General features: G+C 40.6%; 1 protein-coding gene across 7 annotated transcripts in view; it reads right to left on the reverse strand.

Annotated features, from left to right (window-relative positions):
• The window catches only part of BICD1 (BICD cargo adaptor 1), a 266844-nt gene that overhangs the window by 60669 nt on the left and 189328 nt on the right, over nt 1-16847 (reverse strand). For all 7 annotated transcript variants that reach the window (XM_040488474.1, XM_040488480.1, XM_040488476.1 and 4 more), the window contains exon 3: nt 6810-6962. In XM_040488474.1, coding sequence (XP_040344408.1) covers nt 6810-6962 — 153 coding nt within the window. The remainder of the gene's footprint in view (nt 1-6809; nt 6963-16847) is intronic.

Raw genomic sequence — 16847 nt, forward strand, 5'->3', positions numbered from 1 at the left:
CATCTAGCACATCTCTTACCCACCTCCCCACCATCAACCCTCAGTTTGTTCTCTATCTCTAGTCTTTTGTGGTTCCCCTTTCACATGTCACTTTTTAATTTAATAACTCTTTTACCTCCACAGAGGTAATTTCCTCAGAAGGAGGAAATACTTGTTATGCACCTAGGCGTCCCTCACAGTGATTCAATATTCTTCCATCATGTTCCAACAGAATTCTGCTCTTCAACAAGTGTTTGCTGAATAAATTATTGTGGAAGAAAAAATAAACTAGGAAGGTAATATAATAAAGTCATTATATTAGATACTAATATAAACTATGTGTTTAGCTTTATATTTATCTTAGTGTTTATATTAAACTTCTATTTTAAGAAATATTAAAAAAAATTAAAGGATGGGGATATTTTTTTTTCAACGTTTATTTATTTTTGGGATAGAGAGAGACAGAGCATGAACGGGGGAGGGGCAGAGAGAGAGGGAGACACAGAATCGGAAACAGGCTCCAGGCTCTGAGCCATCAGCCCAGAGCCTGACGCGGGGCTCGAACTCACGGACCGCGAGATCGTGACCTGGCTGAAGTCGGACGCTTAACCGACTGCGCCACCCAGGCGCCCCGGGATACTTTTTTTTTAAATGTTTTTTATTTATTTTTTGAGACAGAGAGAGACAGAGCATGAGCAGGAGAGGGGAAGAGAGAGAGGGAGACACAGAATCCACAGCAGGCTCCAGGCTCTGAGCTGTCAGCACAGAGCCCGACGCGGGGCTCCAACTCACAGACTGCGAGATCATGACCTGAGCTAAAGTCGGACACTTAACTGACTGAGCCACCCAGGCGCCCCAAGGATGGGGATCTTTAATTCCACCCTCCAACCCCTGTTCTTCACATAATCTCAATGCAATGGCTTATCTCATAAAGGTTAGGATAACAATTTTTGTTATAGGTTTAGGTCAGATATAGGTTTGGCTGATGTAACAGAGACCTAAGTAAGAATGATTTAGTCTAGATAGAAGTTTGTTTCTCTGTCTCATGTAACACTATGGACGTAGTCAGTCAAGGGCCAATAGGACTCTCTGCTCCATCATAAGTTCATCCAGGAACCAGGCTTCTCCTGTCTTATTGCACTGTCTTTTACTCTGGCCCATATAATCTAAGGCAGTATGCCACCTTGATCATGTTTCAAGCAGTGGCTCAAAGTAAGGGGAACACCCCTTCCCTTTAAGCACATGTCCCAAAAGGTGCTCATCACTTCTCATATACCATTGGGCAATACTAGTCATATGAAACTTATTTACAAGGGAGGCGAAAGAATAAGAATATATCTTTCCTCTGGGTAGCCTTATGCTCAGTTAAAACTGGGTAATACATTGGGAGAAAGGAATAATGGATAATGCTGGACAAACAGCACTCACCGTTATATGAGATCATTGGAACTTCATTGGAACTTCACATGTCCATGACAGAATCATTCAAAAGACTCAAATCATGGAAATTGCTTGGGATAACAGAATCTGTGTCTTTATATCATGGTTTCTTCTAGGCTTGCTTATATACTGTAAAGTTATCTTCCTCTTGACCTTCTCTTTTCCCTTCCCTGGACAACTCAGGATACCTGTGATTTGCTAACCTTTCCTAGTATTTCAACCAATCCTCTGACTGCCCCCAAATTATATGACAGCTTTACATATGCAGACATTTCTCTAGTTTGCATTGTAGACCTTTTATTCTGTAATCCTTGTTAAACTGATAGCTTACGCCAGGGACTGTCAAACATTACTGTGTCTTCTGGACAAAAGCTAGCCCACCACCTATTTTTACAAATAAAGTTTTATTAGAATACATTCAACCTATTTTGTCTATGGCTATTTTCATGCTACAACACCAGAGTGGAGTAGTTGGAAGAGACACTGTTAGACATATATTAGGCCTGCAAAACCTAACATATTTACTGCCTGGCCCTTTATTGAAAATTTTACTGATTTCTGAGCTATACTTGAAGACACTGTAGATTTTTTTAGTTTATAATTCTTATTTAATTGACGGTACACTTCGTATAAGACTTGATCTCTTTGTCTCTGGGCAGCTTCACTCGCTCTACCCACATCTCACTCAAATACTCCTAATATTTACCCAGCTGTTTCATGTTTCTCTGCCTCAGCAAAGGACGTCATCTGGAAAACTCCTATTCATCTTCAAGATCCATGTCAAAAATCTGATCCTAACTCCAAAGGCAAACAGATCCCTCTTTTCTGATGCCATTACCATAAGGCCACATTACATGATTAGAGGTCCAGCAAAGGAGAGGTACCAAGAAACAGGAATGAGAAGGCAATTAAAAAATTGATGTTTGATTTTTTAAAGATATCATCAAAGTAGTCACTATTAGAAAAATCAGTACTTTGGTACAATTTCTTATAGCAACTTCACAGCTTAGTAACTTTCTTATTTTTAACTACAAGAGGGTTGGGGGTAAGTATCATAATCTTTTCAGAGTTTAGGAACTCTAAAAATCTTAATCTGGCCTGCCGGGGTCCAGCCCCAGTAGGTCCAGGGGTTCCCGAAGGATGAATGGCGTCCGTGAGATGACAAATGGACACAGACAACAGCAGTGTGTTAGACTGGCCGCTTTATTGTGGCAAATGTGGCATCATATTTGTTAGCAATTTGTTTGTAGTGTGCGTCATCTATGTTTCTCGGCATTACCTAATTCTAAAAATGTTCCTTTGTGTAATCACCCATTAAGGAACTTCATGGTTATTTCTTTGTAACATTCCCTCCTGCCCTTTGCTTATTGATTAATTTCCTCATATTACTTTCATTATGTATCTACGTTTATTTATAGTTTATAAGGCATTTGCTTTGCTATTTTCATGAAAGGTCATCTAGCTCTCAACACCTCAAGTGGAACATTTACAGGGACGTGACTTCTTAATTGTTCCTTTGAACCATTTGCAGCATAAGGAACAAAAGTATTCGCTTTGGTCTGGGGGGCTGGGAGGGAGCCAAGAGGACTCTGGGAACCCACGCTTATGTACTCCCAGAGAGACAATGTATACCTAGGAACTAATGAACCATTCTATACCTTAACCCACCAGGTCCAGCTATGCTCTGGAATGCCTCCTGGGGGCCAAGTGGGCCTAGGGGTTGGAGTAACTTGTATCCATAGATACATTCCTTTGTTGCCGGAGTGGGGGTTTCTAATCCATTTGCCCCCCTCCTTGGCTGGGAAATATAGGGGGCTATCCTTCCTTTAGGTAAGGGATGGGCAGGCAGGGGTGGCACCGGCTGGATATAAGGTTTCATTATCCGTCTTCGGATTCTCATGGTTTTTCCCAGTTTTCCTGGGGGTCATCCCCAGAAAATGTTCCCAAGTTTGCCCCCCATGGGTTTATTTTGAATCATCAGTGCCAACTGGACCATGGGGATGACCAAGATGAGTAACAGGAGGGATACCAGTAGCTTCCCATTCAGAGGGTCACTGTGCATTGCCCTTCCACCAACCACCCGGGCTGTGCCATCAGGAAGGCTGGATGGATCGGCTCCCGGCACTGGCCCTATATTGCCAAATCTAACACATAGCTTTAATATGCAATTATGTGGAAGGCTATGAGTTTATTATTGCCTTCCCTACTGGGACTATAAATTCTTTAAGCCAGTGACCATATCTTTTGTCCTTAAAAAAGTACATGACCTCACTGAAAGATACTCCTGAAACACTGGTTAAATGAAATAAAACTGAATTGAATACATTCCCTAGGTCTCTTATGATATTATTTCTTGATATAGAAATATATCCCTGGAGGAAATGTTCTTCATAATAGAAGTATGATTGAATTATTAATTTTAAACAGGGTTTCAAAGGCTAGATAACCAATATTGAGTGCTTTAGCTTAGCATGTGAGATATTAGGGACAGAGAACTTATTATTTCCGCCACCCCCCCCCCCCCCACCTGTACATCTCTAGAAATTGAAGCTAACATAATTCCCTGCCCTGTAGGTAATACTGGGACCAGGCAAATTTTTCTGTTAACTCTGTGTTAACCAATACTGAGAGGAGGGATAAAAAACTTGGCTGCTTGTGGGAAATACTTGCTCCTAAAAGATGAGACCCACACATCAGGACCCTTGCTTTGTTGTGCCTCCTAAATGACAGCCATTATGTCATAGACTAAATCTATCCCAACCAGCTCCCCACCATGCAAAACCCAGTCCAGAGCCTAAAATCCTATGAACACCCTTTCCCTAAACCTCCCATTTTAGACATTACTGAGGCTCTGTCGAGGTGGGTGGTCTCTTACTGGGAGAGGTCTAATAAATAGCTCTGCTTCATCAATGGGTTTTTCTGGTAAGAAATTGATAGTTCACTTGACCTCTCTTCATGGCTCCTATACTTCTTTCAGATATTTTATTTTTAAAAAATATCGAGGTATAAATAATATTTATAAGACTGGACCTGATTTTATTTTGTACACGGAACCAAACCAGCACACAGCAAAGTAGCTAAAGTTTTCAAAGTCGACTCTCTGGTGTTCCCATATATTTCATATTTATAAAATAAATAAAACAATAAAATGAGGTTTGGTTAATTATAATTATCTGAAATTATAATTTCCTTTCTAAGCTGAAAAGAATGAATATAAGAGAAAGAAAGAAAGAAACAATTTACTCATTCTTTTAACAGATGTCTATTCAACGCCTTCTATGGGTCAGGCTCTGTACTAAGTGCTATATAATTGTTGAGGGGGATAGAAAATAAACAAAGTAATATATAGGAACTATATAGAGAATAAGAAGTGCTATTTAAACCAGAGTTATTTAGAAAATAATAAATAGTTAAAAGAGAAATAGAACCTCAGGAAGAAAAAGAATCTTCTAGTTCTCTGAACTAAGCATTTTACAATGCTACTAGCTTACCTATTCAGAGAAATGTCAATACCCAGGCTGCGGGAGTATACTTTGCTTAGGGAGCTTCAGTACAAAGCAACATTCAGACCAGTTTTGAGACTGAAAGCCAGCACTGTCATTTCTTTGGGGAAAAAAACAACAACTGTGGCATGTATACATAAAATATTATACTTAATACCGCATTAATTGGGAAGAGAGTTTATGATGGATTCTAACTCCTGGCAATAAAGGCCAACAGGAGGAAAAAACACCAAAAAGCTAAACCTAGCATTTTCTTAATTGGGAGAGACTTATAACACTACAGTGTATCCATTTGTCAGGGAATAAGCCAGAATGGCCCTCTGTGCAGAAAATGATTTCAAGTTAATTAATTAGACACTTGATTGGGAAAATTACCATATTGCATCTAGAAAATAAAACTGAAAAGATGCGTACATTTTCCCATTTGTTTGTTTTGTCTTTTTTCAAACTTCTGAGTTAAGCATTTGATTTCCATATTTCAATTACTGGTGGAAGGGCATGGATGAGCCATAAACAGTAATCAGCCAGACTAATAGTACGGATTCCCACAGAAACGGCATCTGGGTTAATGAATACTCACAGGATACCTTGGCAGACTTTCAAGAATACCTAATACTGGCCTAAATTAACCTCCCGAGTCTATCAGTCTACCACATGCAGTGACGGGAGGCTACAGCAAGGCTGTCTGGCCGCACTCCTGCCTGTGCAGAGAGGGTTTAGAAGGACTGGAGCTAATGGCCACTTCAAATATCTGCACTTCAAGTAAATTCGCTTCAAGTCCTCTGCATTCTTCATCAGTGACCAAAACACCAAACAACAAAATAACACCCTTCTTAAGAAGTTTCTCAGAAACATACTTAAAAATTTTTTCTCAGACTGATTTTCTTCACGTGAGCTCACTGACCCCAGCCATACTGAGACCTGGGATGCTCACCAGCCCTCAGAACAGAACACACACACAGGGAGTCAGTACTTAAACTGCAAGGATTGAGGTAAAAACAGAGGGGGATGTCCTGGTAGCCCATTGTAATGGTCTGAAACCAACCCCCCCACTCCTGTGCTCCCTGGTAGATACTTTGTTTCCCCAACATTCCAAAGCTGGGGGGAAGTAGCAATGATCAGAAATCAAATTTCAATTGTGTCAACACGTGGATTTTTTTTTTTTCTTCTGGATTCTTTCTTTCCCTTCCCAACCCTTGTTATCTATCAAACCCCAAAATAGTTTTGGATAGAGATATCAGCTTGGGAAGGGAGGAGAAATATAAGCATACACCTGGGATGGCCTTTAAGTTTACTTACTAAGTTACTTACTTTTGTTACTTACTGTAACATACCACAAGCAAACCAATCTGGAAAATTAAGCAATTAAACTAAGCCTTACTACAAAAAAAAAAAAAAAAAAAAAAATTATTTGAACGTCCACATGCAATGTTTTTGGTCAGGTTACAGCTGAAGAAAAATCAGATATTATCTTTTTCTTATAATTTTATTCTTATTCATTTATATTTCATAATCCCTTTCCCTGTGTGATTTGAAAGCAATCTACAGAAAGAGAGAGAAGGGATTGCTCTTAATGAGAAGCTGTCAGGTTAAATTGATTATAATACAATTCAATTCCACCTAAAATAAGTTAACACAGGGCTACAGGATAAACTAAGATTTTGCTTCTTATCCAGCAAAGTTTTATTGTAAATTATCCTTCTAGGTTTGACTTTTAAAGGTTAGCTGAAACAGGAGGAGGGTCAGGAAATACCAGCACATAAATATTGTAGGAAGATTAAGGCAAATTCAGGCAAGTTCCTTTCTGAGAAGTAAAGAGATTTAACCTTGGTGGTCAGAAGATGTGGCTCTATCTGGAGTGTAACTGAAAAACTTGTTGAACCTCACCTGGTTCTGCTTTAACGTGGACACGAGTTTCTGCAACGTGATATTTTCTTCTTCCAGCTCAGTGTAGTCCTGAAGGAGGCGGGCTTCTCGGAATTTGTATTCTCGGATTTCATCCTTCATCCGTATTCTCTGTAGCTCCACCATCTCATTGTTCTGAAACAACAGAATAGACAATAGATATAAAACTTTCTTATGCTAGGTTTTATAAAGTACAGATACCTTGGTGGTTAAAGATAATAATAAAAACACCTCATACAATGTAAGTCAGTCCCACCATCTTTCGAATGGCAATGTAGTGGTATGTGACAAAACTTTAAAAGCACATACACGAGATTCAGCAATTCTACATAGAAAAAACAATTTTAAAAGTATTTTCATAGAGAAAAGTAAACCTGTATATATTTACACAAAGAACTGGAAATAGCCTATATGTTTGCTATCGGGGAAACAATGAAATAAAGAATCAGGCATCTGCTGAATTGGCATTATAAAATTATTTAAAAGAGTGAGAAAAAAATGAGGAGCTTAATATACTGAAAGAGAAATACAGCTACAATATATTATGAAATATAAAAGAAAATTATAGGTTAGTACACATACAGTACCAACTTTCCAGCCTCCGAGTATGGGGGCTGTCCATCCACAAGTTTCCCAATAAGCCACATGGTCTGACCTGCCTCTGTCCAGCCCTTGGTCATGCGTGGCAGTCTCAGTAGCTTTCCTCGTGCCCCCCAACCATGCTGGACTTGCCAGCTTGCTCCTGCCTTGAGGCCTTTGCACTTCCCCTCCCAGAACTTCTTGCCTCCAGATCAGTTTTTTTTTTAATTTTTTTATTTTTTATGTTTATTTAGTTTGGAGAGAGAGAGAGAGAGAGAGAGACAGAGTGCAAGCAGGGTAGGGGCAGAGAGAGGGAGACACAGAATCTGAATGAAGCAGGAACGAGGCTCTGAGCTGTCAGCACAGAGCTGGATGTGGGGCTTGAACGTGTGAACCACCAGATCATGACCTGGGCCAGAGTCAGATGCCTAACTAACTGAGCCACCCATGTGCCCCCTGATCAAGGGTTCTTGACCTCATTTGTGCCATGGCCCTCTTTGACAACATGTTGAAGGTGATGAAGCTTTTCTCAGAATAATATTTTAAAGGGTTCAGAGCATGCATACTGATTATTTTGAGCTGCAGGCCCTTGAGAAACAGCTGATGCAGGAAGCGTTCTCTTTGCCCTCCCCCTTTCTACCTAAAAGCAGGACACGAAACTGCCCCTGAGAAAGGCGCTCTCCCTGTACCAGAAGAGAAGAACATTCTTATCAGCAGAGACAGTATGGGCACCAAAATGGACTTGTACAAACAAACCTACTAAAATAACCCTGATCTTCTATTAGGTTCTCCGTACATTTCCTAGTCACTGTTCCACAATGTACTGCCCCTAGCACAAGTTATCATATCTTGTCACATCCCCACAATTTATCATTTTTTGTGTAAAAGGTATATGTAAGCTTGGGGGCTTGATGGCTTCTTAGGTTTCCTTCTAAAGCCCGCTGTGTACACATAAAAAAGTTAATTTGTATGCTTTCTTCTTGTTCATCTGTCGTATCTTGTGTAGGTCTTATATAATATGTCTTATGTTTAATTCTTAGGCTCAGGCACAGAGAGGAGGGAAATTTTCCTCCCTTAGAGCTTATGCTTTGACAGGATCACAAAGGATACTGATTATATTACAATTAAATTAATACAATGTTTTAAAAATTACGATATGGTAATCAGGTCATTTATTACAGTAATGGACCCCAATTAATCATACTTCTCTTGGAGTCTCCTCTTAAGCGGACTCTGAGCTGGCCTCTGACTTGCTCTAACCTGCAGAAGGGGGTGGAAGTGTTGTGGGATTTCTGAGCCTCAGCCTCACGAGGTGGAACAGTGCCACCATACGAAGAAGCCAGGCCCGCCTGCAGGAGCCATGCCGTCCAGCCCACAGTCAGCACCAGCTGCCAAGCACGGGAGAGGGACTTTGTGGACTATTTTGCTCAGTTGGGCTGCCGGGTGACAAGCGGCCCTGTGAGTGACCACAGGCCGGTCCATAAGAACTGCTCAGCCGAGCACAACCCAAATGACCGATCCTTGGAATCACGGACTGCTGCTTTAAGCCTCTAAATGTTGAGGTGACTACACAGCAATACTGACTGACAGCATAATCACGTGTGCTTCTTTATTAACCCAACGTAATAGTCAGATTTAGTGGCAGATCTAAGAAATACCATAATTTCAAAGCAATGATGATATTTCAAAATACCTGCAAGAGCAGACATGTGGTATGAAATTACTGATCACAAAGTAACAGGCGATGATGATACTACTGAGGTTTGACACCTACATTCACATCAAGACAAAGTCAAATTTCAGCCTGACTTCAGTGAACGCAATGTAATTATTTTTCCCACCCAAGTTTATCATCAAGTCTCCTGAATTCTATCCATAGACTCTGAGGACCCAGGTCAAAAAAACTCTTCTGCTTCTGCTTGTCATTTAGATCTCAATTCAAATGTCATCTCCTCAGAGGGACCTTCTCTCAACAGCTAACATGACAGCTCCCTGGCCCTCCCTTCACCTTACATGATTTACTTTATATGTCAGCCTTTAGCATATAGTAGGCACTCAAAAAATAACCATTGAAAGAATAGCACCAATCATTACTTGAAATCATTCACGTACCTTTTATACTTTTGACATTAAATTTCCTTTTTCATCTGAACATAGTGAACCTTTTCTGTATTGCTCATCGATGTGTCCCTAATACCTGGCAAATTTTAAGCCCTTATAACCATGGGATTAACAACAAAACAGGAATACAAATGGTTAACTCAAAATTTAAAGAAGAATATTATTGCTGGGATGATGGCTTTTGGTCTTGCATTGCTTTAGAGTGGGGACCAAAGGGAGAATAACACACTTTGAAATAAAACATACCTAAATCTGTGAAATAACTAGACTTGCTATAATTCTTCTTCACTATATAGTCCAGCAACTTGGAGGCAGAAATGTTACTTTATTCCCTGTTCCTTGGACACACGTGCTCAATAAGTATAGAATGAAAAACAGTGGAGTTTGGCTATAAAGCCAAATTAAAATATTTCATTAAATTCTTTTATTTTGCAGAACATGAAACCTTGAAATAATATTGTTCTATTTCTTGAGAAACTTACCATTAACTGAGTGATATATATTTATTTAGTTGTCCATATTTACCTGCATAAAGATGTGAAGAAGCCTGATAAATTGGATGCCAGTCATTTATATAAAATTGTAAAGAAACATGTTAAGGGGCGCCTGGGTGGCGCAGTCGGTTAAGCGTCCGACTTCAGCCAGGTCGCGATCTCGCGGTCCGGGAGTTCGAGCCCCGCGTCAGGCTCTGGGCTGATGGCTCAGAGCCTGGAGCCTGTTTCCGATTCTGTGTCTCCCTCTCTCTCTGCCCCTCCCCTGTTCATGCTCTGTCTCTCTCTGTCCCAAAAATAAATAAACGTCGAAAAAAAATTAAAAAAAAAAAAAAAGAAAAGAAACATGTTAAGATGTAACACATGCTCTAAAATGTGAATGTAGACATTGTAAAAAAAATGTAATAACCAGAAGCCTAGCTTGAATACACTGAGAATTAACCATTAAAATCTTATATAGTAAGATGGTAAATGTCAAATTTAAGGCCACAGCAACGCTAATGAGGATCACTATCAAAAAACTCATAAAATGGCTAATGAAAACTCCTGATGCTAAATAAGGAAAAGGAGGAGCTTAGCTGGGAGACAGGTTAAGTTGAAAGAGTAGCTAACAAGGAAACAGACATAAGGCCCAAAGGAAGAAAACTGGTCTTCTGTATTCTTTTTAATGTTTATTTATTTTTGAGGTGGGGGGGGGAGAGAGCACATGTGAGCAGGGAAGGGGCAAAGAGAGAGGAAGACAGAGGATTCCAAGTGGACTCCAGTCTCCACAATGAGAGCAGCGAGCCCAATGCAAGACTCTAACTCATGAACCGTGAGATCATGACCCGAACAGAAGTCAGACCTTCAACCGACAGAGCCACCCAGGTGCCCCTGGTTTTATGTATTTTGCTAGAAGTCCTTGTTTTTGAACTGGCAAAGACTACATTCTTTGAGCAATGTTCTTTGCTTCCATCATAAATTTAAAAGATTTCTCCTATTGTTTTTTGTGCCACGCATTATACATTTATCTCCTACAATTTTTTCTTCCTGGGATAAGATGTTTCTGAGCTCTTCTAAAAACCCCTGTAAAGAATAAGGAGAGTGAGAAAAATAAAGCAGGAGAGAAAGGGAGACGAGGTACGACTAGGGAATGCTTTAGTTTGTCACCTCCAGAGACCTGAGCTCCAGGTCCTCCTCAGAGCAAATGGACCTGAAATGTTGGGGTTGACTATCCTCATTATTTGCATTGCACTAGAGCATAGCAGCATTCTTAGTTTTATTTTAATTAATATTAAAAGGATTTCTTTTTGCGCAAACAATACATTCCTTCTATTATCGGCAAGAAGAAAATCTAAGCATTTGTTACCACACAAAAGTATTGTGTGAATAATGCCTTCCAGTCATATAGCTTAGTCTTTTATAAATTAGTTAATTCACTGTCACATTAGGTCTTTATAATAGCTTGTGTGAGATGGGCACTAGACCCTCCAGTTTATTCATCTGTAAAATGGGAATCCTAATACTTAACATTATGTGGTAATTATAAGGATTTAATAATGTAACATGGGGAAAGGAGCAGAGATGCCAGACACACATATAATTCACCATAACACAACAGAATAAGTGTTGTTAGAGAGGTTCACACCAGAAGGCTGAGCAGTCAATTACTACTGGTTGACTCAGCGAAAGCCTTACAAAGGAAGTTACATTTGAGCAGACCTTGAAGGACATGTAGTAGAGTTAACTAAATCGATAAAGAGGACAGCCCTTCTAGTCAGAAGTAAACTTTTGAAACAAAAGCAGAGTCATATTTGTGTTGAGGGCAGTGTTAAAATACCCAGTGGTCAAGGGAGGGCAGAAGATGGGGGCGTAGGAGGACGCTGGGCTCACCGCGCGTCCTGCTGATCACTTAGATTTCACCTACACCTGCCTAAATAACCCAGAAAACCACCAGAAGACTAGCAGAATGGAGTCTCCAGAGCCAAGTGCAGACGAGAGGCCCATGGAAGGGGGTAGGAAGGGCGGAGAGGCGGTGCGCGCTCCACGGACTGGCGGGAGGGAGCCAGGGTGGAGGGGCGGCCTGCTGGCCAAGCAGAGCCCTGAGTCTGGCTGGCAAAAGCGGAGGGGCCAGACGGAGTGTGTTCCAACAGCAAGCAGGACTTAGCATCTGGGAGGTCATAAGTGAACAGCTCTGCTCGGAAAGTGGGAAGGTTGGAGGACAAAGGGAGGGAGAGTTGCTGAGCCCCGGGACGACATAGCTCAGTTTGGCAGGGAACAAAGGTGCTAGCCAGCGCCATCTCCCTCGCCCATCCCCCAGCCAAAATCCCAAAGGGAACCAGTTCCTGCCAGGGAACTTGCTTGCTCCGAGCAAACACCCAAAGCTGTGCTTCTGCGGAGCCACCCCTCCGGTAGTGGGTCTGACTCCTTCCTGCTGCCATAGGGCTCCTGAAGTGGATCACCTAAGGAGAAACGAGCTAAGCCTGCCCCTCCTGCCCCCATGCACCTTGCCTACTCACTCCAGCTAATACACCAGATCCCCAGCACCACAAGCCTGGCAGTGTGCAAGTAGCTCAGACGGCCACACCACCCCACAGTGAATCCCGCCCCTAGGAGAGGGGAAGAGAAGGAACACACCAGTCTGACTGTGGCCCCAACGGTGGGCTGGGGGCAGACATCAGGTCTGACTGCGGCCCCGCCCACCAACTCCAGTTATACACCAGCATTGGGGAAGTGCCCTGCAGGTCTGCACCACTCCAGGGACTATACAAAATGACCAAACGGAAGAATTCCCCTCAAAAGAATCTCCAGGAAATAACAACAGCTAATGAACTGATCAAAAAGGATTTAAATAATATAACAGAAAGTGAATTTAGAATAATAGTCATAAAATTAATCGCTGGGCTTGAAAACAGTATAGAGGACAGCAGAGAATCTCTTGCTACAAAGATCAAGGGACTAAGGAACAGTCACGAGGAGCTGAAAAACGCTTTAAACGAGATGCAAAATAAAATGGAAACGACCACAGCTCGGATTGAAGAGGCAGAGGAGAGAATAGGTGAACTAGAAGATAAAATTATGGAAAAAGAGGAAGCTGAGAAAAAGAGAGATAAAAAAAATCCAGGAGTATGAGGGGAAAATTAGAGAACTAAGTGATACACTAAAAAAATAATATACGCATAATTGGTGTCCCAGAGGAGAAAGAGAGAGGGAAAGGTGCTGAAGGGGTACTTGAAGAAATAATAGCTGAGAACTTCCCGGATTTGGGGAAGGAAAAAGTCACTGAAATCCAAGAGGCACAGAGAACTCCCTTCAGACGGAACTTGAATCGATCTTCTGCACGACATATCATAGTGAAACTGGCAAAATACAAGATTAAGAGAAAATTCTGAAAGCAGCAAGGGATAAACGTGCCCTCACATATAAAGGGAGACCTATAAGACTCGTGACTGATCTCTCTTTTGAAACTTGGCAGGCCAGAAAGGATTGGCAGGAGATCTTCAATGTGTTGAACAGAAAAAAATATGCAGCTGAGAATCCTTTATCCAGCAAGTCTGTCATTTAGAATAGAAAGAGAGATAAAGGTCTTCCCAAACAAACAAAAACTGAAGGAATTCGTCACCACTAAACCAGCCCTACAAGAGATCCTAAGGGGGACCCTGTGAGACAAAGTACCAGAGACATCGCTACAAGCATAAAACATACAGACATCACAATGACTCTAAACCCGTGTCTTTCTATAATAACACTGAATGTAAATGGATTAAATGCGGCAACCAAAAGACATAGGGTATCAGAATGGATAAAAAAACAAGACCCATCTATTTGCTGTCTACAAGAGACTCATTTTAGACCTGAGGACACCTTTAGATTGAGAGTGAGGGGATGGAGAACTATTTATCATGATACTGGAAGCCAAAAGAAAGCTGGAGTAGCCATACTTATATCAGACAAACTAGACTTTAAATTAAAGGCTGTAACAAGAGATGAAGAAGGGCATTATGTAATAATCACAGGGTCTATCCATGAGGAAGAGCTAACAATTATAAATGTCTATGCGCCGAATACCGGAGCCCCTAAATATATAAAACAATTACTCATAAACATAAGCAACCTTATTGATAAGAATATGGTAATTGCAGGGGACTTTAACACCCCACTTACAAAAATGGATAGATCATCTAGACACACAGTCAATAAAGAAACAAGGGCCCTGAATGAGACATTGGATCAGATGGACTTGACGGATATATTTAGAACTCTGCATCCCAAAGCAACAGAATATACTTTCTTCTCGAGTGCACATGGAACATTCTCCAAGATAGATCATATACTGGGTCACAAAACAGCCCTTCATAAGCATACAAGAATTGAAATTATACCATGCATACTTCCCGACCACAATGCTATGAAGCTTGAAATCAACCACAGGAAAAAGTCTGGATAACCTCCAAAAGCATGGAGGTTAAAGAACACAGTACTAAAGAATGAGTGGGTCAACCAGGCAATTAGAGAAGAAATTAAAAAATAGATGGAAACAAACGAAAATGAAAATACAACAATCCAAACGCTTTGGGACGCAGCGAAGGCAGTCCTGAGAGGAAAATACATTGCAATCCAGGCCTATCTCAAGAAACAAGAAAAATCCCAAATACAAAATCTAACAGCACACCTAAAGGAAATAGAAGCAGAACAGCAAAGGCAGCCTAAACCCAGCAGAAGAAGAGAAATAATAAAGAGCAGAGCAGAAATAAACAATATAGAATCTAAAAAAACTGTAGAGCAGATCAACGAAACCAAGAGTTGGTTTTTTGAAAAAATAAACAAAATTGACAAACCTCTAGCCAGGCTTCTCAAAAAGAAAAGGGAGATGACCCAAATAGATAAAATCATGAATGAAAATGGAATTATTACAACCAATCCCTCAGAGATACAAACAATTATCAGGGAATACTATGAAAAAGTATATGCCAACAAATTGGACAACCTGGAAGAAATGGACAACTTCCTAAACACCCACCCTCTTCCAAAATTCAATCACGAGGAAATAGAAAGCTTGAACAGACCCATAACCAGCGAAGAGATTGAATCGGTTATCAAAAATCTCCCAACAAATAAGAGTCCAGGACCAGATGGCTTCCCAGGGGAGTTCTACCAGACGTTTAAAGCAGAGATAATACCTATCCTTCTCAAGCTATTCCAAAAAATCGAAAGGGAAGGAAAACTTCCAGACTCATTCTATGAAGCCAGTATTACTTTGATTCCCAAACCAGACAGAGACCCAGTAAAAAAAGAGAACTACAGGCCCATATCCCTGATGAATATGGATGCAAAAATTCTCAATAAGATACTAGCAAATCGAATTCAACAGCATATAAAAAGAATTATTCACCGTGATCAAGTGGGATTCATTCCTGGGATGCAGGGCTGGTTCAACATTCGTAAATCAATCAACGTGATACATCACATTAATAAAAGAAAAGATAAGAACCATATAATCCTGTCAATCGATGCAGAAAAGGCCTTTGACAAAATTCAGCACCCTTTCTTAATAAAAACCCTTGAGAGGGGCGCCTGGGTGGCTCAGTCGGTTAAGCCACCGACTTTGGCTCAGGTCATGATTTCGCAGTCCGTGAGTTCAAGCCCCGTGTCGGGCTCTGTGCTGACAGCTCAGAGCCTGGAGCCTGTTTCGGATTCTGTGTCTCCCTCTCTCTGACCCTCCCCCGTTCATGCTCTGTCTCTGTCTCAAAAAGAAACAAACATTAAAAAAAAATTTTTAAATAAAAAAAAATAAAAGTAAAAAATAAAAACCCTTGACAAAGTCGGGATAGAAGGAACATACTTAAACATCATAAAAGCCATTTATGAAAAGCCCACAGCTAACATCATCCTCAATGGGGAAAAACTGAGACCTTTTTCCCTGAGATCAGGAACACAAAAGGGATGCCCACTCTCACCGCTGTTGTTTAACATAGTGTTGGAAGTTCTAGCGTCAGCAATCAGACAACAAAAGGAAATCAAAGGCATCAAAATTGGCAAAGATGAAGTCAAGCTTTCACTTTTTGCAGATGACATGATATTATACATGGAAAATCCGATAGACTCCACCAAAAGTCTGCTAGAACTGATACATGAATGGAGCAAAGTTGCAGGATACAAAATCAATGTATAGAAATCAGTTGCATTCTTATACACTAACAATGAAGCAACAGAAAGACAAATAAAGAAACTGATCCCATTCACAACTGCACCAAGAAGCATCAAATACCTAGGAATAAATCTAACCAAAGATGTAAAAGATCTCTATGCTGAAAACTATAGAAAGCTTATGAAGGTAATTGAAGAAGATTTAAAGAAATGGAAAGACATTCCCTGCTCATGGATTGGAAGAATAAATATTGTCAAAATGTCAATACCACCCAAAGCTATCTACACATTCAATGCAATCCCAATCAAAATTGCACCAGCATTCTTCTCAAAACTAGAACAAGCAATCCTAAAATTCATATGGAACCACAAAAGGCCCCGAATAGCCAAAGTAATTTTGAAGAAGACCAAAGCAGGAGGCATCACAATCCCAGACTTTAGCCTCTACTACAAAGCTGTCATCATCAAGACAGCATGGTATTGGCACAAAAACAGACACATAGACCGATGGAACAGAATAGAAACCCCAGAACTAGACCCACAAACGTATGGCCAACTCATCTTTGACAAAGCAGGAAAGAACATCCAATGGAAAAAAAACAGTCTCTTTAACAAATGGTGCTGGGAGAACTGGACAGCAACATGCAGAAGGTTGAAACTAGACCACTTTCTCACACCATTCACAAAAATAAACTCAAAATGG

Source organism: Herpailurus yagouaroundi, unplaced genomic scaffold (genome assembly GCF_014898765.1).
Source record: "Herpailurus yagouaroundi ecotype Mexico unplaced genomic scaffold, PumYag 166, whole genome shotgun sequence".
Lineage (NCBI taxonomy): Eukaryota > Metazoa > Chordata > Mammalia > Carnivora > Felidae > Herpailurus > Herpailurus yagouaroundi.